We start from the raw sequence: 26,013 nt of genomic DNA, 5'->3' as shown, positions 1-26,013 counted from the left end.
GAAAGTTTAGTTAGCTACTCAGTTCAAGAATCATATAACACAAGACAAAACATTGCATAACATTTCCAGATGCCGTACTTCAATCATTCTAATATTCCATTATACCTAAACCTAAAGAAGGAAAAAACACATTACACAATATCCTACGCATTACACACCCTTCATTTATAATTGTTCAATAATTTAACTGAGGGCATCCGCTCATACTCTTTATGGAGAATATGGCTTGAATCACAGTCCTCTGAAATACCTTTTGAAGAGTAAATGGGGGCAACATGGCAATTCTTTTTCCAGCTCTTCTAACCACGTTCTGAAGTTGTGACCTATATTTAATGGACAGATTACTTAACCATGTAATGATACCATACGTAGCATATGATAGTTCTCTTACGAGAGGTTCTCTCGTATTGCGTAAGCTAGCTTACGCTGCGGGAAAGATTCATCTTTGCTGAGATATTGAAGCCAAAAAATTATTTCATAATTTGTATCCATTGACAACGCAGTTCCTCTGCGGCAGACCTAGAGCAGGCTAGCTAGCAGCTCATTGGTTCGCTCAGAGAGAACTGCTTAAGCCTATGGGAGAGCGCCCGCGCTCATTGCGTCATGGCCCGCCAGAATGGCGATGAATTTGTTTCTGCCCCGCCGCGCTAGCTCTTCCGCGGGCCGCTCTCGCGAGCCTCCTGCCAGAGCTCCACCACAGCGCCCCCCTCCGCAGACTCAAACAGCCCAGCGCAGACAGGGCGGCCGCCCTCGCTCTCGCTCTGACAGCCGCCGCAGACCGCCGCCCCCACGAGGCCCGCGACCTAAGATCACGCTGAAGCCTGATCATCAGAAGTCTGCCTAGCAAAGTCAAGAAAACGACGGTGCTCTCCCGCTGCGGCCGGACCGCCGTCAAAGCTTCGCCCTCTGCCAGTCCCCGTTATTTCGCCGACTGCTGTAGTGTTGACCGCCACAAACAAGCCGGTGTCCCAGCCCGCTTGCGAGCGACAAAAAAGCCGTTTTTACGGCTACCCAGAGAAATCTCAAAAAGAGAAAATTTGCCAGTTGTGTAGAAAATGTGCCCACAATCATGTGCTCACCCATACACACAAGCATAACATATCCCGTGTCTCTATCAGAGCCCCATCACATGAAACGGGCACAGCCCGCTCTAATATCAGAGAACATAAACACGCCCACGAGCTCGTGCGCGTGTCCCCTCTCTGCTCGCTCTGTTTCACGGCCCATAGACTCCTCTCTGATTGCAAATCCCGTTGCCACACACATTCAAAGTGCGCCCACACACTGTGTCCAGCCCGCTATGTGCAGCAATCAGGGCGATATAGCCATTCGGCCACTAGCCGCATGCTCCAAAGCGTGGGAAGCCATTCCAGGCATTTCCCCGTGGGTACTAAGCATTATAAAGAACGGCTATCTGCTACAGTTTCGCCGCCGCCCGCCTCGTGCGCGCGCGCGGCTCGAATCTACTGTCAGCCCGCTGGCCGCCGGCACGCTCCGCTCAGAAATTGCGACGCTGTTGCAAAAGGGCGCCATAGAGAGAGTCCCACCATCTATGACCGAGTCGGGGTTTTACGGCCGTTATTTTCTGGTTCCCAAGAAAGACGGCGGCCTCAGACCGATTTTAGATCTCAGGTCTTTGAACAAAGTGCTCATGAAGAGACCGTTCAAGATGCTCACTACCAGGAAACTCCTCGCGCAGGTGCGCCAGGGGGACTGGTTCATCTCTCTAGACCTGAAAGACGCCTATTTTCAGATCCAGATAAATCCCCGTCACAGGCCATTCTTACGTTTCGCCTTCGAGGGTCATGTTTATCAATACGCCGTTCTCCCGTTCGGCTTATCCCTGGCGCCCCGCACATTTACGAAGTACATGGATACGGCGCTCGCCCCCCTGCGGAGCCAGGGGCTGCGCATATTGAATTATCTGGACGACTGGCTGATTTTTGCCCAATCACAGACGGAGCTTCTGTCGCACCGCTCAGTTCTCCTCGACCATCTGAAAACGCTGGGCCTCTCTGTCAACTGGACAAAGAGCTCCCTTCAACCCAGTCAATCGATTTCCTTTCTAGGAATAGATTTGAACTCGGTCACGATGACGGCTCGCCTGTCTACACAGCGCGCGCGCAGTGTACAGCGACTGGCCGCCTCGTTTCAGATGGGCACCCGCTCACCTCTGAAAACTTTTCAGAGGATGCTGGGTTACATGGCCTCAGCCTCCGCTGTGCTTCAGCTGGGCCTTCTGCACATGCGTCCGCTTCAGCTTTGGTTAAACAGCCGTGTACCCCACCGCGCGTGGAACACGGGCCGCCAGCTGATCAGAGTTACGCAGACATGTCTCACGGCGCTGCAGCCATGGACAGTAGCAGAATGGTTTCGACAGGGCGTCACGATGGGGACCTTTTCCCGCCGAAAAGTCATCTCGACAGATGCATCCAACACGGGTTGGGGTGCAGTCTGCGAGGGCTCACCGGCCTTCGGCCATTGGTCGACACAGGAAAGCCCTTTACACATAAACTGTCTGGAAATGCTTGCGGTCGAGAACGCGCTTTCGCGCTTCCTCCCGCTCATTCGGGGACACCACGTCCTGATCCGTTCGGACAACATGGCTGTGGTCTCCTATCTCAACCGTCAGGGCGGTGTCAGGTCCAGGAATCTCTTCCTACTGACACACCGCATTTTAGTTTGGTCTCAGAGCCGCCTGCTCTCGCTCAGAGCGACGCATGTGCCGGGCCATCTGAACGACGGTCCAGACATACTGTCCAGGAACCTCATCTCCTCAGGAGAATGGTCCCTGAACACACAAACGGTCCAAATACTGTGGCGGCTATTCGGCAGAGCAGAGGTGGACCTCTTCGCGTCAGAAGAGAACGCTCACTGCCCAATATTTTTCTCAAGGAGCGAGGACGCGCTAGCCCAGGAATGGCCTCGCCGCCCGCTCTATGCATTCCCTCCGATCGCTCTGCTACCACAGGTAATTCAGAGGATCAGGGACACACGCCACTCGGTGCTCCTCATAGCCCCGCCTTGGGAGAGTCAGAATTGGGTTCCGGAGCTCACTCAGCTGTCACAGACAGCCCCGTGGCCCATCCCAGTCAGAGCAGATCTCCTCTCTCAAGCTCGCGGCACGATCTGGCACCCCCATCCACGGCGCTGGGCGCTACATGCATGGGTGATCAACGACTATTCGTCGATTTGCCAGAAGGAGTAAGAAACACTATCATACAGGCTAGAGCACCTTCCACGAGAAGGCTCTATGCGTCTAAATGGTCTGTGTTCTCAAAATGGTGCACCGACAAACATCTGGACCCACGGTCATGCGAGGTGCCGTCTTTGCTTGTTTTCCTTCAAGAGATGCTGGACAAGGGCAGGTCCCCCTCCACTCTCAAGGTTTACGTGGCAGCCGTCGCGGCGTTCTCTGAACCCCGACGCGCTCAGTCCCTGGGCAAAGACGAGTTAGTCATCCGCTTCCTCAGGGGAGCTAAGAGGATGAACCCTCCGCGCCCCCCCTCGGTTCCTATCTGGGATCTTTCTATAGTTCTCGAAGCTATGAAAGCACCCCCGTTCGAACCGCTCGAGTCTGTGGACCTAAAATACCTCTCGCTCAAAACCGTTTTTCTGACGGCTCTGTCCTCAGTAAAACGCGTGGGGGATCTTCACGCGCTCTCATCCAGCGCCGCGTGTCTCGAGTTTGGACCGAATGACTCTGTTGTCATTCTCAAACCTAGACATGGCTATGTCCCGAAGGCGATTGGTACCCCGTTCAGGGCTCAGATTATTTCCCTATCGGCTCTGCCTTCATCCGATAGTGAGCGCGACGCCAATCTCCTCTGCCCGGTGCGGGCTCTGAGATTGTACACTACGCGCGCTGCCGCGTTCAGACGCGCTGAGCAGCTTTTCGTGTCGTTTGGGGGGCGCACCAAAGGTCTGGCCGCCTCTAAACAGACACTGTCTAGATGGATAGTAGACGCTATCGCCTCTGCTTACGCATCTAAATGCCTGCCCTGCCCTCTGGGCATCAGGGCGCACTCCACTAGAGGCATGGCCTCATCGTGGGCATGGTCCTGTGGAATTTCCATTCATGACATTTGTGTGGCCGCGGGATGGGCCTCCCCGTCCACTTTTTGTCAGATTTTACAACTTGGAAGTTCCCGCCTTGCAGGCAACATTACTAGCTGTCTAACGACCAGCTCCCTAAGAAGCTGCATTACTGGGAGTCCCTCACACAACCGGTTCGCCCCTTGTGCTCTCCTTAAATGCTTATACACTTCATCATACATGCTTATGTATACACTTCATGTGCCCGCTCTGCCGGCCTCATAATACATTCACTCCACGTTAAAAATCCCCCGGTATCACCCTGGGATTCATGAGTGGATTCATAGCGCGCACGGCGTTGACCAGGTGTTCCCGCAGCGTAAGCTAGCTTACGCAATACGAGAGAACCTCTCGTAAGAGAACGAATCGGTTACCTAACGTAACCTCGGTTCTCTCTAGAAGAGAAGACTACTAGCGTTTCGCTACTAGCGTTTCGCTTCACGCTGAAATAAATCAACATATAAGCCTGGGAGAGACTGTTATATACACCATAGCCACGCCCATTCTGGCGGGCCATGACGCAATGAGCGCGCGGGCGCCTCTCATTGGAAGCGGGTTCAGCCCCGCTCTCCCATAGGCTTAAGCAGTTCTCTCTGAGCGAACCAATGAGCTGCTAGCTAGCCTGCTCTAGGTCTGCCGCAGAGGAACTGCGTTGTCAATGGATACAAATTATGAAATAATTTTTTGGCTTCAATATCTCAGCAAAGATGAATCTTTCCCGCAGCGTAAGTTAGCTTACGCAATACTCGTTCCCTCTTCTAGAGAGAACCGAGGTTACGTTAGGTAACCGATTCGATTCAATGGCTAGTCTATAGAACAGTAGCAAGGTACTTTAATCCACGACATCAATCGGGAGCCTTCGCAGGAGGTGCAAGCGCTGACTCGCTGTACAAACACACTCCACTTGGAACCCCTTGGAACTGGGAATCAAAGTAAATCCCTGAATACTTACATGTTGTTACCTGCACCACTTGCTCCGCATAAATTGACACCGGCTATGATTGCAACAAACAAACCTCGAGTCAAGTTATTGGACTCATAATAACATTTGAAAAGCAGTTTAACCAATTAGATTTTTACATTTTTTTGGAAGCCACCACAATGCTATTGTGTTTTAGTATGTTGTCGAGTTTACCAAGATATAAGCATTTATGTGCTATGTGCAAGATATAAGCATTTATGATTTTTGGTTAAAGGCTGTCTTAGTCCAACCCGTGTGGAATCAGTCTCACTGCTTTCATTAGAAGCTTCCAGTAATCGGACTCTATTTTTTGATGGAACAGAGCTTCGAAACAAGGTTTTGGTTGCAAATGAAATGGTTCGGGAACTTGCCAAGACACGTAATTTCAACAAACGAGGCTTTGTTACGTCATACTGTTTCGAATGTTTCAAAATTCAGATGGTTCGCAGAATGAACCCCTAAACGAGTAGCCTATGGCAAGCCGATAATGATTTTAACTGATCTCAGTTTTCTAAAGTAGGTTAATTTTTTATTAATGTAATGAATGTTAATACTTATGCGTGTATAATACAAACAAAGGAGCATGATGTTTAATTGCTTCTAATTGACCTAGTTTACCAAGCCCTGCCTAACAACGCACAAAACAAGCACTACGCATTAATAAAAGAGCACTAATTTTACAGAACAGTCATACTTAATTGTATTTCATTATTTGTAGATTACATTAAATCGATGAAAACATTTGAATTGGTTTGGAATGTGTGTCATTTATAAATGGACTGATTTTTTTCATTGTAGGATATTTATTTACACATTTTGACCAGCACGTGCTGTCCATCTTTTTTTTGTAAAGAGGACTGATCACAGATGTTGCAGTCAACGTAGATGCAACGTGTATTGTCACATTTTTGGAGAGGTATACGACGTGTGTATATGATCCATAGTTCCAGCTGGCTAAAATGAAAAAATTACAACCAATGCAAATTTGGAGAAATGTATATATTTCACAGGCCTTACAGTATGAGGGAGACATCAATCTCAAAGGTCTCAATTACATCTTTGACACGGCCTCTGATTCTGCTGACCCACAAATCAGCCGTGGTCTGTTTGTGTATTTTATGTTCTACATAAATTATAAGCCATTGAGAAAGCACACGAACAGACGCTCCATCAACAGCTGTTATTGACACGGGCACTTTGCAACTAGACTTAAAGATAAATCACAGTGTGCTTATTGACATTTGGAAAATGTCGGCATGGGTCGACCCGCACGCTGGCGGCATACAAAGCTGTGTTCGTGCTAATCCAGTCCCTCACGAGCGTGTTTTACAGTTTCATTTCGGCTGACGGGTTTACATGGATTCATTGGGAAGTCGTCAGACTGAAACAGAGATGTCAATGACTGTGCTGATAAAAAAAAGTGCCATTTCCCGGACATGATGAAAACAGAGCATCAAATCTCGCAAAGATCCACTGACTTAAATATCCTAAATAAAAAGATTCAACCTTTTAAATTCCCCATTGATTTAGGTGCCGCTCTTCTGTGCCGTTGGGTTTTGGGTTTTTAATTAAAGTAAAGGGTATGGGGCCTTTTAAAATGAAGGTTTAGCTTTTAAAAGCCAGGGTGAAAGTGGTGCTTCTAGAAATGAGTGCTAGAATGGACTGAGGTAAACGAATTCCTCATTGTCTGCACAGATTAATGCTCGGCTTGAAAGGAAATTCTTTGAAAAAAGGAAATTACCTGGGCCACTGGAGTCTAATGCTAAAGATTGGTTGTATAAAGGCAAACTCTCTAAAACAGCTTGGAATAGTCTTATGCCAGTTTCAAATTGATGTCTAACCAGTTATATGAAAGTGCTAAATTAATCAAATTGGTTTCCAAGGCTACTGATGACTACCGTTTGAGATAATTTTGTTAAAAAATACCTGGTGCAATAGTATTTGAAAGTCTGATTCACGTTTAATTGTTTTGTTCAGATGGCTCATTTAACATTTAACGGATGAGTCATAACTCATACTCTAAAAATGCTGGGTTGTTTCAACACATGTTTGGGTCAAAAATGGACAAACCCAACCATTGGTTTATATTGTTGAATGACATTTTTAAACCCAACGGTTGGGTTTGTCCATATTTGACCCAAATATGTGTTGAAACAACCCAGCATTTTTAGTCTCTGTGAGACAGAAACTCCATTAGAGCCATGATCAACCTGGGGTTTAAACTTATCATATGAAAACGTACGAATTTGTACAAATTAGCCACCAATTCAGCAAAACATAAAATAGTTATGAATTGCCTTGAGATTGTGTTGGATTGTCCAAGACTGCATTGTTTCAGACTGTATTTAATTATTCAAACTCACAGCTTTCAAAAGTTCTTACAATTGAGTAATTCAGATTGGAAACATTGCATAAACATTGTCTCGCTGTAACCCGTGAGGCCAGCATGGTCTCACTGTTGGGTTAAACATGGCTTTAATTGTGCATCAAAGTGGATTATGGGACTCTTGGCCAATATGCTCCAGAATGCTAAGGCTAAAGATCAACTAGAAGGTTGCTTGTTCAAGCCTTATATGGTGTGAGCTTTTCAGCAAGGCACTTTGACTTTGCATTATTCCTATAATTACTGTGCCATATGAAAAACTGCAAATTAATGTCAGTGCTAATCGCTAATTTTCTCCATATATAGGCTAATAAAACTCCTTTTCCAGGGAGATTGTTCCTCTAATTCTTGTACTATATGTCAGTTTGGATAAATGTGTACTAAATGCTGCTTAATAGTTTGCAGACCTTAAATAGTGCTGTTGTGCTGATTTGTGGATTTAAATATGCTAGTATTTTTTTTAGTAGCTGAAAGCATAATCAAATTAGCCCAAATATTATACACTTTTAGGTTCTTTATTGGTATAAATGGATCCATGAAGAAACATTTAATATCCATAGAAACTTTCCTTTACACAAAAGGTTGTTTATAGTGGAAAAAGCTACTGTGAATTGTTAAAACGTTCTTCACAATAAGAAAAAAAGGCATTGCTGTAAGAAACCCTTTTGGATCCTTCATTCTGAAGAGTGTATGTAATTTTATAATATAATACTATGTATAATATTGCACAATAATCTAGCATTCTACATTTGTAGAATTTTATGAATGTCAAATGTTTCAATTCTATGGAGTTCTGCATGCCCAGATTCCTTATTTCTGACTTATATAATGTTATTTCTTTTTCTAAGCTATAAAGGCATCTGAGAGCAACATTTTTAGGCAAACAACATTTTATAATTCTTCCCATGAACTCTCTCCAGGTATGTGGCTCGCTCTCTAATGGAAAATGTAGAAGATGCTGGAGTATGTCATGTGGATGGAGGAACGAACCCATGCGCAGACAGCAAATAACTCAAAAGGGGTTTAATGATGACAAAACAGAAAACAAAACCCACGATGGGGCAAAACAGGACTGGAGGTAGACTAAGACACGATGACAAACGAAGACTCTGACTTGACAGGAAACAAACTCACAATTCTCAATAAACAGGTTTCAGACAAAATACTCACAGAGAATAACTCACAATGTTTGACAATGTACCGACCCAGGACAGCAAACACAAGGGGATTAAATAGGGAGACACTAATGACAAAGACAGGTGAAGCTGACTAGACAAGGACAGGTGAAACTGACTAGACAATAATGACGAGACAAGGATAACAAGGGGGCGGGGTAACGTAACGAGACAACACAAGCACATGGCTCAAAACACAAGACCATGTGCTTGCACACAAAACATGATTCTGTCATGATCCTGCCTCAAGACTAGAGAAAATCAAGGACACGAGGGCAGAATCATGACAGGAGTACTTGAAGCAAAAGATCAAGTTGTTCAATCAATGGTACCATTGATTTCTACTGTCTTAAACAGCCTAGAATATGATGTTTGGGGTATTAAGCAATGCTCAAAATGGCCCTAGACCATGTTACCGTATGAAATAACCATGAGTCATGTAGCGAAGCTGTCTTTAAAGCATCTTCAGTCGGTATTTCTGCAGTGACAGGTTTCACATAGGCCACTAAACAATTTATCAGATTGGATTTTCACGTTTCCCAAGAAACCCCAGACACTTGCACAGGTGAAGATGAGCAACATAAACCTGAATCTACTGGTTTCATGATGACTGTTACACCCACACAGCTGTGAGGAAAAGTTTATCTTACAAAACATTACAGAATGTCTCATCAATTTAAAAAAAAACATTGACATTTTTGACATGTAAATATTGCAGTGGATGTTTATGTGAGTGTACCTTCTGAGTTAAAGGTAGGGTAGGTAATTTTTGGAGAGGCTAGCAATAGCGAGCTAGCTTTGAAAGCATAAGATCCCACCCTCCCTTAGAGCGTCTCGAAAGCCACGCCTCCTTTAAAACATGACATAAACTACCTCATGTAAGCACATAACATTACAATAATAATGAACATAACTTAAAGAGAACTTATCTGTACTACCTGACTGCTGCAGAATAATTTCGGCATTGACAGTGTTGCCATTGAAACACATAAATTCAAGTCACAAACTGTTCTGAGTATAACGTCACAGGTTTCCATCTCTTCCAAGTTACAAGTTACGTGAACGCAGCATAAGCTCATTGTTTTGGTTGAGGAGGAACTGTAAAAGGCGGCTGCTGTTTTGATTGTGGCGTTCAGTGACTGACATAACTCTGCATAGCATGAAACACACTGATGATACGGAGGTATAGAAATACATACGCTGACAGGCAGGTAGGACATCGTATCATTGCATTCAGACCGAATGCAATGAATCATTGGACACACATTTTATGGTCCTATGCCTTCCATCGATGATATATATATATTAGGGCTGTCAAAATAACGCGTTAATTTCGATTAATTAATCTGAGAAGAAATAACGCGTTAAAAAAAATAACGCATATTAATCCATTCCGTTTTGACCTTTGCGGAGCCGTTCTAGCCGTAGCCACCATTCGTGTAAAAAGGAGGGAGACAAGAACGCGCTGCTTGGATCATTGTTTGGAACATTTACTTATAACAAACGGAGTTCGTCAACTCTAAAGTACCACATCAATGCAAAGCATCCAGGAGTGTGTGCGTGAGTCGGTGAGTGTGTCTGAGAGAAAGCGCGCTTGTGTGTGTGTGTGTGTGTGTTGTAACTTTTCACGCGCTCTCACGTCACACAACCATTTTCTCACGCACAGAAAAATCGCGCACCAAAGAGAGGACACGGAAACAGACAAGACAGAGCACGTTACTTATGATATTAAAAAAAACTCAGCTCTCAGATTCTGTCAATTTTATTACGAAAATCAAACAATAAATACCGTTTTGGCGCTTGTAAATGTGACATGACAGATCCCTAGCGGCACGTGAACCGATCATCTCAATAAACACGAATGACCAATGTTGAAAGATACAGTAGGGCAGCCTAAAACTTACCGAAATGTATATTCCTCGGTCAATCAGTGTTTTTCAACCGCGAAAAGAGGTCAATAAAACAGCTGGAGAACAATTATGTCACATAACATTTAGCCTAAGTTACCTCAGGAAAGCCATTTCATGACCATATAGCACGTTATAGTTGGCTATAAGAGCTATAGAGAGTATTTTTCTAAATGTATGTAGCCTACTACTATATTACATATGTATTATATTTTTACTTAGCCGTTATCAAAGTTGTTATTTGTAATAAACACACATTATATTTAATTTGAGCTATTTTTAACCTTAAATACTACCAGCTGATATGGCTCTCTGTATTTTTACAGCATTGGGTGAGATTTTTTTTTTCTTGAGAAAAATGAATGCCTATCTTGTGTACCTAATATTTATCAAAATGAGTCAATATTGCATCAAATCACAAGAATTAAATTAAATTGAAATCGTGAAATTTGTGTCAAGCAATAATAATAAAAACGTAGCTTACCAGAAATTGTGCCATGTAAACATTGTAAGATTGTGTATGCGATTAATTTAGATTAATTAATTACAGAGTATGTAATTAATTAGATTAAAAATGTTAATCGATTGACAGCCCTAATATATATATATATATATATACTGTATATATTTAAGGCTGGGCCACACCAAAATATAAATCTTATAAGATTTTCAAAGTGTGAGAGGCCACAAACATGACGATAAGAAATCATAGATTTAACCATTTTGTTTCAGTATTTCAGAATCCCGACTGTGAACACATAGCCTGGTTAAAACCAGACCATTCTCAGTTGTAACTGAGTTATGGTCTGGCAAAGCGTCATAGACAAATCATTTCCAGAGGGGCGTCACCAACGGACGTCGCGGATAGACCTAAAACCAATCAGAGCGATGAAGGAGATGACGTATGCAGAGCGGCGGAGAAACATCTCCGAGTGTTGTTCTTTGCTCGGTTTTTAACAAAAAGGAAACGTTCAAATCGCGTAAAACAGACGCGATAGCTGATTCGAACGAGTGATGTTCGACGGCGGCATCCATCTTTGTAATGTAGGCTACAAAATCTGCTTCAAAATCCCAGCGCTGTCGTCATCGTGTAAAGCCCGCCCCAACGTTTCTGATTGGTGCCTCCATTTCGGCGGATTGGAAATGGGCTTGAATGAGCTCTTTGCCAGACTAACTTTCAGAGCAAATCTAAATTTGCCGGAAGTTGTCTGGGTTTTCCCAGGCTAGTGAACACAGGAAATCTCGCAAAATCTCTTGCATCAAACGTGACTTTAAAGTAAACAAACATGGCGGACAACCTGCAAGAAGAAATGGCACTTATAGTGTTTGGACTGCTTTTTACAGAAAATTTGCGGGGGAAAAAATTGTTTAGATGAAGTCATGGAGATGGTGTGAACATGGACTTGACCTGTACAGCGTACAGAACATGGACTTTACCTGCGTGAGCTGGAGGTGAGATGAGTCTTCCGTCAGCTCGCTTCCTGATTGGGTATTGTTTCGTTTCACATGATAATCTCCAGAGTGTGTGTGCATTTGTCCTTGGGGTTCCCCACACACAACAAGATTTCTGATCGCAAATATTCAACATGTTAAAGATTTACGATTCGAGATCGGGGCGGCTTCGATGTTCTTCCGAGCAGATTTAGTTTCTCTTAACACGCCTCACACCAAAGGAATCTGATCAAATAATCTGTAGAACCATCAAGATAATCGGGACTTTACCCAGGATTGTCAGAAGGGGAGAAATCAGTCCAAAATCGCTCCAAAATCGCTCCGATTATCTTGCAGTGTGTGGCGGGCTTTAGACCACTTCACTTAGTGATTGCTATCAGGATGTGAAGAGACTTTTAACCAGCATAACAAAACATGTTTCTGGAACAAATCACCTACCCTGCCGTTAAGTGCATTCGATTTCCCTTTCAAGCAATTCTCCTCCAATCAGAAGTGCTCATTCTCATTCAGGTGGCATTTGGCTAAACTAAACAAATAATTCTGCTCTGGTATTCGGGATTTCGCAAGAGGCCCTGCCCTCACCTCAGGGGCACCAATCACAGCAGACGGCCACCGGATGAGTGATTAGACGCCAGGCATGATTTGACCTTCAGGCTTTGTGTAGGCGAGCTTTAAAATACAAAAAAGATTGTGACATGATCCCTTGATCTCCTTCCCTGTCTGAGCTTGGACAACAACACCTTTTTTTGATTGCCTGCACACACAAGATTCACTCCCTCTGAATAGAAAACAGCTTTTGAACATTTTCTCTCTCTCAGAGAGACTCAGTAGTTGTATTTGTGTCCTGAGAAGACAGAGAAGTGATTGATTAAATTTGTCAGTCTATGATGAATCCTTGTAAGCAACTGTACTAATCAGAGATTATTACGTTCAATACAAACACTGTTTATAAAGTTCTATACTTTTCAGGGAACCATAACAGTGAGTGATTACCCTAAATGTGTGCTTGTCCATTGTATACAGGGCTGTACACTCTCACACCAAATACACAAGTTCTGTACTATATCTGATTGTATGTAAGGGCAAATGCAAACTCATGAAATCGCTAAAAGAGACCGACTCATAACAGGCTACAATGGTCACACTGTACATTTTTTAATTTACTAAAAAGAACCTACTCATACGAGTAATTTGTTCTTGAATCGAACCACACTGGTCACGTTGTATGTTTGTTTACGTCGTACAGCCTGCAAAGACAACTCGTAAGAAAGACGCTTCTAGCCATTATTTCACAGTAGACGTCTTATCATTGCATCACATTCAATGCAGACAGCACAGGTAAAATATGATTTTTAGGCGCTGAAGATTCAGCAGGGGGGAGAACCGCTTGTGAAAAGCAGTGCAAGAAAATGTGGCCCACAGTGTGTGAACACAGACATCTCGACACCCGATCAGAACAATTACATAAAAATGCTATTGAGAAAACCATAATTTTATGGACCAGAGGTGTTGAGAAGGAAAAACACTGATCCAGAGAGGCTCATTAAAGGGATACTTAAAGGGACAAATTCTGTCTTCGTTTACTAATATCATTCCAAACCTACATGACTTTACAACACAAAAGCAGATGTGGTCACTTTCCTTACAAAGAGATGTTGTATGACTTGAAGAGCAGTGCACCAGTCACATTCTGCCAAGACATATAGTTTTGAAACAACGTGAGGGTGAGTAAATGAATGAGTTTTTTTTTTTTTTAACTATCCCTTTAAGTGTCAGTGAAGAGCTGAACTAGCATTTCCAGCACCATAAACCGCCTTCCTGCGAAAACCCTTTAAAGATAAAAGATCAACAAATCACCTTAAAAACATTCCATGACACATCAGCCCTCCATGTAGCACTCGACTCTGAACGTGAACGCACCGCAATTACACCTTACAGTAAGGTGCACACAGCCGACGCTCTGAAAATCAATCATTTGGGATTGTTTTTTACAGTTTTAATGGGTTCCTGTGACCTTGCGCCTTGGATTCTTTGGAGCAGAAAGCACTTCAGACTTCAGCCTGTCGATTTTCCGATTTTAGAAATAAGTTGTGGCCAAATCATCCGGGTCAACAGAGATCCAGCCAAAAAGTTCAGAATCGGGAACTTCAGGCATTTATCCAGAAGGAAAGATGTGCTTTTAAAATAAATGTCTCCATGGTTTTGATATATGCAGTGGCGGTTGGTGACAGTGGCAGTTTGTGGGTGAGCTGATCTGTGCTGTGGATGATATCAGACGCCCGGCCTGCATTAGTCTGTCCACTTTATGGCTGCAGCGAGCGCTCTCCGTCCTCTTATCTGGCGAGAGTTCAGAAGTGACGGATGCATTAGGACATGCACTAGTAGCTTTCAAGAGCTTAAATCCATTTGCTGGATTATCACTTTGAGCCCCTGTGTAATGACATGGCTCAACCCCAAACGTCTTCCAGGATGTCGGACACGAAGGGTCATTTTTTAACACGACCCTCGTGGCCCTTTTTTAAAACACCAACGCTGCTAACATTTGCATTTTTCATCAAGCGTATGTAACCGGTCCTACTCGATCCGCTCCGAGAGGGATTTGAACCGGTGTATCTGCGCACTAACAAGAAAGCTCAAGACTGCAGTCTCTTATGTGCCTCTTGAGGCCAGGGGAGTGAGGTTTACACACACAGTTCTTAGCTTGTCTCCGTTACATTCCTCCACTTAGGCTAAGACTTGATATAGACTCTAGGCTACAGATATTCAAAGAGGTGTTTGCACGTTGAAATGCGATACTTCCAGGACAATAATGCTCTTCAATTGAATAAAAGAAGAAGACGTCAATATAAGGGGGTGGTGGGGCTATCTTGCCTTGAACTCAGGTTACCTTCTGTTTCATCATTTTTTTTCTTCAGTTCGCTTGTTTGAATTTGTGTGAGCGAGTGTGCGTTTGCGCGAGACAGAAACTGAGGGAGAGGAATAATGAAGCCTGTCTTCCCATCATGAGGCCTTTCCCATGCCGAATTACTCTAGTGCCATCAGACGGCGAGCTCCGCCATCAGCAGCGCTGCATCTCGACGACTCTATAATTATTCTCCCGCCTTTTTATTAGACTACAACCATCAGAGAGAGAGAAGGGGAAAAACATCATCATCATCTCCAGCCTAATTCTCTCTCTCCCTCTCTCTATCTATTTCCCGTCAGACTGGTCTGAAGGAGGTCGTTGCTTTTATCACACAGATTACTTCACAGGGTGACTCCAAGCCATTAAATTCGTATCTGTGTCAGTGGTGAAATATGATGTTTACGGTCCTGTCTGGCTATTAGTGTTAGAACTGAGATCTGAAATCCACGACAGGGGCGCTAATTGATTAGGTGACCATGCTTGATTTGAACGTGAAAACTGTATTACACCACAAATTATACGCCAAGCATTAAGACGAACATTGTAATTATTAGGGACCATGTGACTGTGTGCACAAATATAAAGCGGCATATATCACCCTGGCCTAGCTGGCAACATGTTGTCAAAGATATAAGCTCGTTAAATACTAAAATATACCAACCTTAACTTTGGGATTTCCAGATATCGAGTGATAAACTAGTGTTATGGGATAATGTATTCAGGCCCAGTGATGGTCCGTTTGCGCGATCTTACGGACAAAGTGCGTTACTGCATCTGTCAGATTCACAAAACGATTTACAACAATAAACCAAAGTGCTTTATTTGCATGATTATGTAGGCCTAAGGTAGCCTATAGATTACAAAACGTTGTAATGTTTATATGTTACAGTTTAAGCCTTTAAATAAATATATAAAATGCATGTTATAATTCTATTTAGAGACCTAAACAAATAAAAAAATAACAATGTATGTGTTAATACAGTTATAATTTAAATGTATTAGGCTATGTAGCCTACTATTTTACTATTAAATATATTATAAATGAAAATAACACATACACACGCACACGTTGTAATAATAATAATAATATTTACCATCAATTAGCCTACATCAAGTGCAAAACTATATAAAAACATTTAAATGAACATTGCTGGCCACAACGAACTAGTAAACTTTAAAGCGCGTATTCTGTTTCCATGGAGTTTACTTATAGGCTATCTGGGGCCCGTTCTTCGTACGTCGCTAACTCACTTAGCTGGATTTGATTGTTGGCGATTTGGCATGATCTTGGATTGTTTGGTTCTTCGAGACTTGCTGTCATAGCAACAGGTGCGCAAGCTTAAACCTGCTCGCGAGCAAGTTTATTTCATGTCAGGATTAGATCGCGCCTTTATAAGCGGAGGTGATATGGGAAGTCTTTTAGCGCAGCGCGATAGTGTACTTTTTGATAGGCCTATAATTTTTCTCATGACTCGTGAGGATGTCGTTTACATCATTAATTTGTTGGAAACACATGTTCGGCTCGTCGGAGTCGGGCTTTAATAACAGTGCAGGCAAGTTAGCTACTATTGCGATTCTTATCCAGATGATTATATCAAATTTTAAAAAGGCAGTTGACAGACTAAAATCTCTTAGATGGTGTGTGACTATGTTCCATATCACAAATATGGCCAGGATCTGTGCATGACTCAAGAATTTGCTGAGATTTATGCACATTATTTGAACGTGGTAAGGAAACATATAAATATCAAGCTCACTGTATTACATACACTTGCTTATCCTAACAGAACTGAATGTTTCCATTATACAGGTGATTACAACAGGATCCTGCTTGGAGACAGGTGTTTCATGACCCCATTCCCTGACCCAAACCCCAGAACAGTTACAATGCAGCTCTAGCCAGGACAAGGGCACACAATGAAGTGAACTTTAGCCAACTAAAGTGTCTGAAAAGTCTGAGGGTTGCACCTGACAGGGCCTGTGACCTTGCATGGGCCATATTACACAACATTGCACCATCAGAAAAAATATAAAACATTTCATTAATGTTTAATAAAAAAGACAAGACAAATATGCTTAGTTCTTTGAGTTTTTAATTGTTCTTTGTAAAGAAAAGCCAGTGATAGTCATCTTTTGCCTGCAATAAGAGATATTATGCAAAGTCAGCAATAGTACTCTGTGTGAAATAATATATTAGCACTTTGAAGTACCTATGAAGCAACTCTATCTCTAGTGCCAGTTTTTTTCTCCTTTAAGTTGTCAAGTATTTTCAAAATACTCTATCTTCTAGGGGTAGGGGTAAACCTGTCAACACATGGCTTATGCATTAAAAATTAAAAGGAAAAGTACAACACTGCCCACCTCTGCATCACTGCTCTTCTGTAGATGTGGACTCCTGCAACTCATATTGCATTCAGAAATAATAGGTAGGCCTACTCAAGTGTAAATTAAGTAAAGTTATTTATGCACTTAAAGATACCTGAGAGGGTTTATTCACTGTCCTGTGCATTGGGGGGAAATGGCCATTACAAAGTGTTGTACTTCCTTCCCTTTTGATGTAACGTTAGAAAAAGTCCACTTACTGCACATGCTTCAGCCACTTGCTTGGGAACAGGTAAAAGTGTTGGTGTATTGTTTAAAACTGCACAAAAGAGGAAAACACAATTTCATTATACAATGAAGTACACTGGGGGGAAATGTGATCAATAACTCAAGGCAAAAAAATTTTTTTTTACATGTAGTTTCACAGTCACACATGTAGACTTTCACAAGTCAAAGCAATTCATTACTACTCAAGGTTTAACAGTTGATATGACTGGACAGCATTTGGATTATAGGCCTACTTAATTTAATGCAGCAACAAATTATTTTACAGTGTACTAGGATCAGTAAAAGTTAATTTACCAGCAGTTCTGCTCCTGGCCTCTGGCTGTGGGTCTGAGGAAGAGCTGAACCCAGAGATGCCCTCCACAATGGGTCGGTTCACATTCAACCCAAGGGCCAGCTCTTCTGCCTGGGTATAATGTGGGGGTGCAGGACCACCACCTGTTTGCTTTTCTTTTCTTTTTTTTTTCTCAGCCTTTTTCTTGGTTGCTTTTATAAACAGGCAAACATTTATATACAAATTACCATTATGTAGAATATTCTAGTACTTCACTTTAACTTGTTCCCATAGTAGTGGGTGGTGACTCTGACATTACAATGAACAAAGTTATTAATTATTTAGAAATTATAAAAATATAGGCTACTGTAATAAGTGATAAAAACATCTAACATCACTACAAACTTAATTTGGCTGATACTTTTTGCCAGCTCTCTCTCCTGGCTTTAAAAACTGAGCGCGCTCTTTGGCCACGGTGAGCAGCCAATAGCAGCGTTGCTGATCAATGTTTCTACTATCGATACATATCCCCTTTTAAACCAGCGCATGAACGCGCAATTATCTCAAATAACTCAATCCAGCTATACTAATCATAACCGGCAGTTGTGTTCGAAGAACCTAATTAGCCGGATCATGATGAGCACGATGATATTATCTTGGATGTCTCGTTTGATCTCGGATGTTTTAAGCAACGTACGAAGAACTGCTGCTGACCTGCCTGCACTGTTGCGCCGCGCTGGTATTTACGACACTTGCGTTCGGAAGACGTCAGTATGTGGGCACACATGTGGAGTGCAGCGCGTGTTTCAGCATTCAGAGTCCTGACTCGAGTCTGCGTGTCATCACAGCGGGTTAAAGCATTCCCACCAGTGTTTACAGCCCACAGCCTCTCTCTCTTCAGTCGATGTACCTCTGTGCTCGCCAAGGGTTTGATGTCAAGACCACCTCACAGCAGGAAGATGTCACAGTCCGTGGCGCAGCGGATGGTCTGGGTGGATCTGGAGGTAAACAATAGTCTTTTTGACATGATTTAACTGATTCACATTTTAAGTCAAAATCAAGATGTTTTAACAGAAACGATGTATGACCGCAGTATTTGACAGCATATCGATGCTGAATGATGCATAGTTTTAAAGTATTTCGTATGTAAAATGATTGCATCCATTTTCAAACATGCCATCTGCTTGTGCTTATATCAAGTCCAGTACAGTCTGTTCACTTCTTTGGATTAGATTTGGACTAGTCTCTGCAGCTGATCTGCTTGTTCACATGTTGTTGCACACACTCTCTGGTTTTGGGTTCACCCTACGCAGTTTTGATCCAGGAACTCTTTACAAATATATTTGGAGTGACGAGTGATTGTGCAGTCTTAGGTTGAATGACTGGTTTTCAGGGTTGCACATGTGCCTTCTGTTTCAGATGACAGGGCTGGATATCGAGAAGGACAAGATTATTGAGATGGCCTGCATAGTTACGGACTCTGACCTGAACATCATTGCAGAGGTTGGTGATTCTTTTTTGCATGTAATATAAGTCCCATGCAGTGAGACCTGGGCCATGTTCAGTCTCCAGCAAAAATCTGATGTTTTGCATATCCAGATTCATTTTTGTTGGATTTGAGGTCATCTATATACTTGTGCACACTTAAGTTTAAAGGTGTTTTACACCTTTTAAGTTCAAGTTTAGGTAAACTACATTTTAAAAACACCAAATGCTGTATCAACCGAATTATATCAATGATTTGTTTTGTGTTCACATAGCTAATGTGACAAGTCGTCACCAACTGTCATCCCATTCCAATGAAGCAAAAAACAAAAAGTACAAATTCAAAACGTTAAACTTAGTCAGTCAGTTCTAACCAAAGAGGCCCAGAGGGTTAAACTTTGTAAATAAATACTTTTACATTTAAAAAAATATATACATTTATAGTTGTTATTTTGGGTGTTATTTTACTAGGTAGTAGGGCCCCTGCATTTAAGTTGTGCTGTTTGACTGCGTTATCTAGTTTTAGAATGATGCTGTTAGCTTAATTTTTAGCATATCTGCTTTTGTGTATATTGTGCAATATGTGAATGTTTGTTATTACTACTATCAATATCAAAGGAAAATGTCCTTCCAATGACCAATAGAATGAATAATAATGTACAAACATAAAAAAAAGAGTTGAGCATAAGTCTAATGAATACATCTCGGGCAACATCAATAGAGAAAAAATGTCTTCAACCTAGATTTAAATTTTAGAAAAAATAAAATGAATTCAAATATTGATGACTCATCCTGCACTACAAATGTGTTCTATCAAATACGGTCTAGAACGGGAATATCCCTCCCCAAAATTCCACCTGCCTCTAATGTCTCATATATGTCTCACTCCTCACCACAAAAAAAAAAAAAAAAATGTCCACACTGGCTCTTTAAAGCTATAACCTTCTTTTTTGTTGTTGTTAGGGGCCAAATCTGATCATCAACCAACCAGATGATCTCCTTGACGGCATGTCAGACTGGTGCAAAGAGCATCATGGGAAGGTGAGTACAGATTGACGCACATTCTGAGTGTTTCCTCTTTCGGCTGAATGAGCTTGATGTGTGTGTTGTGATTTGTGTTGCCAGTCAGGCTTGACGCAGGCTGTCCGGGACAGTCACATCACTCTCCAGCAGGCAGAGTACGAATTCCTGTCTTTCGTCCGACAGCACACGCCACCCGGACAGTGTCCTCTCGCAGGTAACGCACGACACCAGCTGCTGTGTTTCTCTTGCATGTTACAGGTGTCAAGCTGTGCCTCTTCATCCACAGGGAACTCCGTTCACGCCGATAAGAAGTTTCTGGATAAGTTCATGCCGCAGTTCATGCGACATCTTCACTATCGCATTATAGACGTGAGCACCATTAAAGAGCTGTCCAGGTTTGTTCCCCATTCCGGACATTACTGCATTCAGACGTGCTTCAGCAAGTACAGGAAGAAGTTGATGATGTCAAAATACTTTCTTTTTTCCCATTCTGTTTCCCAGACGATGGTATCCAGAGGAGTACGGTCTCGCACCACAGAAAAAAGCATCGCACAGGTCTGTGAGCTCAGGGTTTTCACCGCTGTATTATTGAATGCCACATTTAGCGTCGCAGGAGAGGCTTCGATGTACTTCATAAATATTTAAACCTATAGGAGAGCTGTTTTGTCTGATCTCAGAATAATGGTGTGTCTGTTTGAATTTTCAGAGCGCTGGAAGACATCCGGGAGAGCATAAAAGAACTGAAGTTTTACAGAGCGAATGTTTTCAAAGTGAAGGAGGAGAGAAAAGTAGTCGAAAATGGCGACAAGACGCCTGTGAGCTAATCTCCGAGCCGATCTGGAGTGCTTTTAGGATCTTCCTCACATTTGGATGAAAGCTTGTGTGAATACTAGAGAGAGAGAGAGCACTGTTTGTTTCGTGTTTTATTTGTTATCTCTGCAAATATCTTAGTTTAAAAAGAGAGGGGATCCAAAAAAAACCAACTCATTGTTTTGAACAAGTTCCTTTTTTATCCTTTGTGTTCCTCTTAGGGAATCTGATTTGTTGCTTGTTTACTGGATCGTGTCAGTGTGCAGTAATGAAACAGAAGTGTGTTTGAAAAGGTTCTTTTGTCTGAGAGTGTTTTTATTTCACTCCTTTTTTGAAATAAAAATCATTTGTTGCGGTTTTAGAAGGATGTTTAATGTGGCTATTCTGAAATGTTGCTGACCTGTTCGTGCAGTAACCTGAACCAGACGACAGATGGTAGTACACAGTCGGGTGATATCTGTGATCACTGGGGTTATTCACAGTGCTGGGTAGATTACTTAGAAATTTGAGTCTACTGAATCCAAATTAAATGGCACAAATTGTGGATCGTAACATAATCCATTATATTACATTTTTAAGGTAATGTAATCAGATTACTTTTGACTTAACTCCTTTATCACATTGAATAGGATCATCTTGTAGCCTACATGTAAAAAAACAAAGAGAAAGAAAATATATTCCATTGTTATCAACAACATGAAGTATATTAAATACACTTTCCCAAACGGGTTCGTGGTGGAGCTGCAAAGGGTTAAGCTGAACATTTTGGGGGGGCGGGGGGGGGGGGGGGGGGGGGGAATGCCTGTATAATATTGCCTAAATATGAAATTATGTGAATTTGTACATTTCCAAAGAACAATACTTAATTACTCACTCACTGAGTGATAATTCAAATAATTAATGTGGAGGTGAGCAGATATATGCAATGTTGAGAAAGGAAACATCTTAAAAGTTAAGTAATTTCTGTAAGTGCTGTGGTGGGTCGGTGCAAAACCACAAAACTGGAAGACCTTTTGAACGTAGGCTAAGAAGTAGACTTACTTTTTTTTTTTTTTTGAAAAGTAAAGGAGAATCAATAAATTATAATTAATTGCTGCCATTGTGAGAGTAAGATGTAATCGATAAAAGGTATCTAGTCTGATTATGAGTATTTTAAAATGTAATGGAAAGTAGCCTAGCCAACTTAATTTTTGGAATATGATTACGTAATCCAGATTAGGATGTAATCATTTACTACGCAGCAGTTTGTCAAGAAAAAAGATCGAGTTAAATATCATTATTATTGCTTGACATCCTTAAAACCGTTGAGAGATAGCAGCTACATCGCAAATATACTGAAATGTTTGCCTTCGCAGTTCGCACCCGAAAATTGCAGAACCATTTTCAGTAAAGAACGCGCATTTGTCCCACCACAGCTGGCAACCTTCTCGGACCCATACGTTTCCCTGTACCGTTTCCATTAGCCTACGGGATCCATCCACATTATTAGTAGCCTATTTGCAGCCTTTTCATCCTCCTCATTTTGCGAGATTTGTAAAATGTCATCCTGAAAACTGTTTTTAAAAAAGAAAACCCACCACTTCAGGTCGACTTTCTTGCACCCAACCTTTTTTTTTTTTCGCGGGATTGCGAGATCCGATCTGTCCAGATACAGAATTAAGACACTTGATGTGGACACTGGACAGGTGTAAACGCACCGTGTCCTATATTGGCTTATGATCCGGATCAGGGTGATCGCATGTTAATGCCAAGTGTAAACGCAGCCTATTCAAACCCTGTTTGGTTGGAGCAGCCCGAGGTAACATCAGCATTCTGTCTGTCACTGCTGTCACTGGAGGATTCCATGTTTGAATCTACAAGGGAAATTTTAAATAGACAGAGAGACACTAGACCAATGCATAAACCATGTAGCTTGCGAAACACTTCTCTCATCTCTCTCCCTCAGAATCTTTCTCCCAGAGGACGAGGAAGATCCTCTTTAGTGGTCAGGACAGACCTCATGTGTGAAACTGAGTGTTTGCACTAGTCTGGTCAAACGATTTAGAAACACATTTAGTCATTTGGCAGATGCTTTCATCAAAAGCGACTTGGATTTAAACACATCTCAAGCAATTTCTCATAAGAGTCAACAATACTTGCAGTAGCCTACACAATGCCAATTTTAAAGTAGTAGAAAGGTTGTTTATTTTAGGAATTGCCTTTGTTCATGGTTGTGGATTAGGTAAGTCTTCAGCTGTTTATTTAAAGTTCTGATGGTCTCAAGAGATCAGATGAAGGTTGATATCTTGTTCCACCACTGAAGGACAGAGAGGGTAAAGGTTCTGGAAAGGACTTTGTACCTCACAAAGAAGCCATCAAAAATTCCACAATTCTTTTTTATTCTTTAGTTCTTTAGAAAACCAGCTATTTAGACATCAACAGCCTACAATGGAAGATTAAGAACTATTTTAGATCTCCAATGAACCATATGGCCTGAAAGAACCCTATGCAGAGCTCTTTACTGAACTGTAAAATAGAAAGGCATTGAAGACTTGATTTTTAAGATTCTGCAATCTCTGACATAGTAAATGTCATTTGCAGAAGAAAGAGGTACAAATTTTCTTGGGTTTGCATGAGTGGTATTGCTGCTTCATCCTGTAGGTTCACAAAACCCAGTGGAACGGACCGTTCTGAAGAGGCAACACTTATAGATGTCTTTTCTAAAGCACTAATTCACCTAATCACATTTGATTATCATGTAAAAAAAATAATTTAAGTTTTACAGAGATTTTCCATAAAATTTTCTAACCAGTTTGACGTGTTCTGGTGTGTCTGAAGATTGTAGTGAAAGAGCCAACATATGGAGGATTTCCTGAAGGTGCCTGATGACTCAAAGAAGGAGAGATAAATAAGACTTTTGGAGTGAATGAATACAGTAAATCAGCTTCTCATGTGCCAGGGTAAAAACATTCTCCATGCTCAAACACTAGCAGAACATTGCAAGCAATGTGCGTTGGACAAAATTTGTTCTTGAACCATGAAACTGTAATTTATGCATTTCTTAATTGCTTACTCTCATCGCTATTTGCATTCGTTCAAGGGCAGAAAAAAATGAAGTCTGGAACGTGATGATGTACTAAGTACAGCTCAATCCATCGTGAATTCATAACCCTGAATCAACAGGAGCTCACGTAATTACTGACTAAGTCTCATAATTTATCAGTTTTATTCTGGCAGGCTCCTTACACACATTAAAGGTTCATTAAATTTGTGCACTGAAAAATAGCTCGCATTTACGCTAATTTGATTACCTGCCAATTATCAGCAGTTGAACTGAGTTGGTTTAGTTAGACCTTAATATCCCTGCCCAGATAGCATGTAATCATTGAAACAATGTTGACTCAGTGTTGATGCGTCAACGCTAATTGCATTGAATTAACGTTACAAAGTAATGTTGCTTTAATATCACTCTTGCACCCTCAGTTAATGTTGAAATAATGTTGGGAATTCAACCAAAAATCAATGGTAATAGTATGGATTCAACATTACAAAGTGATATTTTATCAACATCACTCTTGCACCCTCAGTTAATGTTGAAATAATGTTGGGAATTCAACCAAAAATCAATGGTAATAGTATTGATTCAACATTACAAAGTGATATTTTATCAACATCACTTTTGCACCCTCAGTTAATGTTGAAACTATGTTGAACAAAAAATCAATGGTAATGCTATTGAATCAACGTTACACTATGATTGATTATACATCACTGCTGTTGAATCAATATTGAAATTAACAAAAATACTCAATGGTAATATTGTTGAATCAACGTTACACTATGATGTTGAATCTACATCACTGCTGTTGAATCAGCTCTGAAATTAACAAAAATAACCAATGGTAATATTGCTGAATCAACGTTGCACTATGATTGATTCTATATCACTGATGCTGAATCAATATTGAAATTAACAAAAATAACCAATGGTAATATTGTTGAATCAACGTTACACTATGATTGATTCTATATCACTGATGCTGAATCAATATTGAAATTAACAAAACTAATCAATGGTAATATTGTTGAATCAACGTTACTATGATGTTGAATCTAAATCACTGCTGTTGAATTAACACTGAAATTAACAAAAAATAATCTTTGGTAATATGGTTTGATCAATGTTACAATGTGATGTTGATTCCAAATACATTTTGTTGAAAGACTGAAAAGGAATGTCAAACAATGTTGCCATCTGATGTACCAATTAATGTTGAAACAACATTAATATTTCAATCACACTTCAATGGTGCGTCAACAAATTCCTGACCATTTCAAAATTTGTCGAAAACCTTTTAAAATATAAATGACACCTTTCCAGCAGTTGAGTCAATTTATTTTATTCAATCAATCAATGACAACAAATATATTAAAATATCACTTTTTTTTTAAAAGAAAGGGGGAGAAATAGGACAAAAGTATTTCAACCTTTAAAAATAAAATTGGCTTCAGAAGTCTGATGTCATCATAACTACAGGTCCAGCGGTTCAGGTTTTTAAAAATCTGTCTTGCATCATCAGATTCTGCCTCTTTTCCTTTGGGTTCTCTGAAATCTGAAAAAGAAAGCATGATGTTACTCAAGAACGAATCAATTCAGTTGCAATACATAGTCACATTCAATAATGTTAATATACTAAACACAATATGATTCACTTTTTTTTTTTAAAGTCACTGAAAACAAAATATTCTAACTAAGATTATAGTATCATAAAATTCTGTTTATTTATTTCTATGCTTTAATATCAAAAGAAAACACTAGCAGGGGTGTCGGATTTTATCTCCAGCCCTAATTAAACACACCTGAGGCAGTTAATCAAGGTCATCAGATCAATGAACACTTCAGGTGCTGGAGCTAAACTCTTCATGAAGAGGAACAAACACCTCTGAGCTATAGCCA

The 26,013-nt window shown here is 41.3% G+C and overlaps 1 protein-coding gene across 1 annotated transcript; it reads left to right on the top strand.

Moving 5' to 3' along the window:
* The first annotated feature begins 18,515 nt into the window (after positions 1-18,515).
* Positions 18,516-21,189, top strand: smfn (small fragment nuclease). Its single transcript, XM_056244579.1, has 7 exons — positions 18,516-18,763; positions 19,179-19,262; positions 20,208-20,285; positions 20,370-20,481; positions 20,554-20,662; positions 20,769-20,822; positions 20,974-21,189. The coding sequence occupies exons 1-7, from the start codon at positions 18,533-18,535 to the stop codon at positions 21,089-21,091; spliced, it is 786 nt and encodes a 261-aa protein (XP_056100554.1). The 5' UTR covers positions 18,516-18,532; the 3' UTR covers positions 21,092-21,189.
* Positions 21,190-26,013: the final 4,824 nt, after the last annotated feature.

Source organism: Rhinichthys klamathensis, unplaced genomic scaffold, assembly GCF_029890125.1.
Source record: "Rhinichthys klamathensis goyatoka isolate OS25496 unplaced genomic scaffold, OSU_Roscu_1.1 h1tg000027l_1, whole genome shotgun sequence".
In the NCBI taxonomy this organism is placed as follows: domain Eukaryota; kingdom Metazoa; phylum Chordata; class Actinopteri; order Cypriniformes; family Leuciscidae; genus Rhinichthys; species Rhinichthys klamathensis.
The sequence above is the reverse complement of the archived record's forward strand: the minus strand, read 5'-3'. Positions and strand labels throughout refer to the sequence as shown.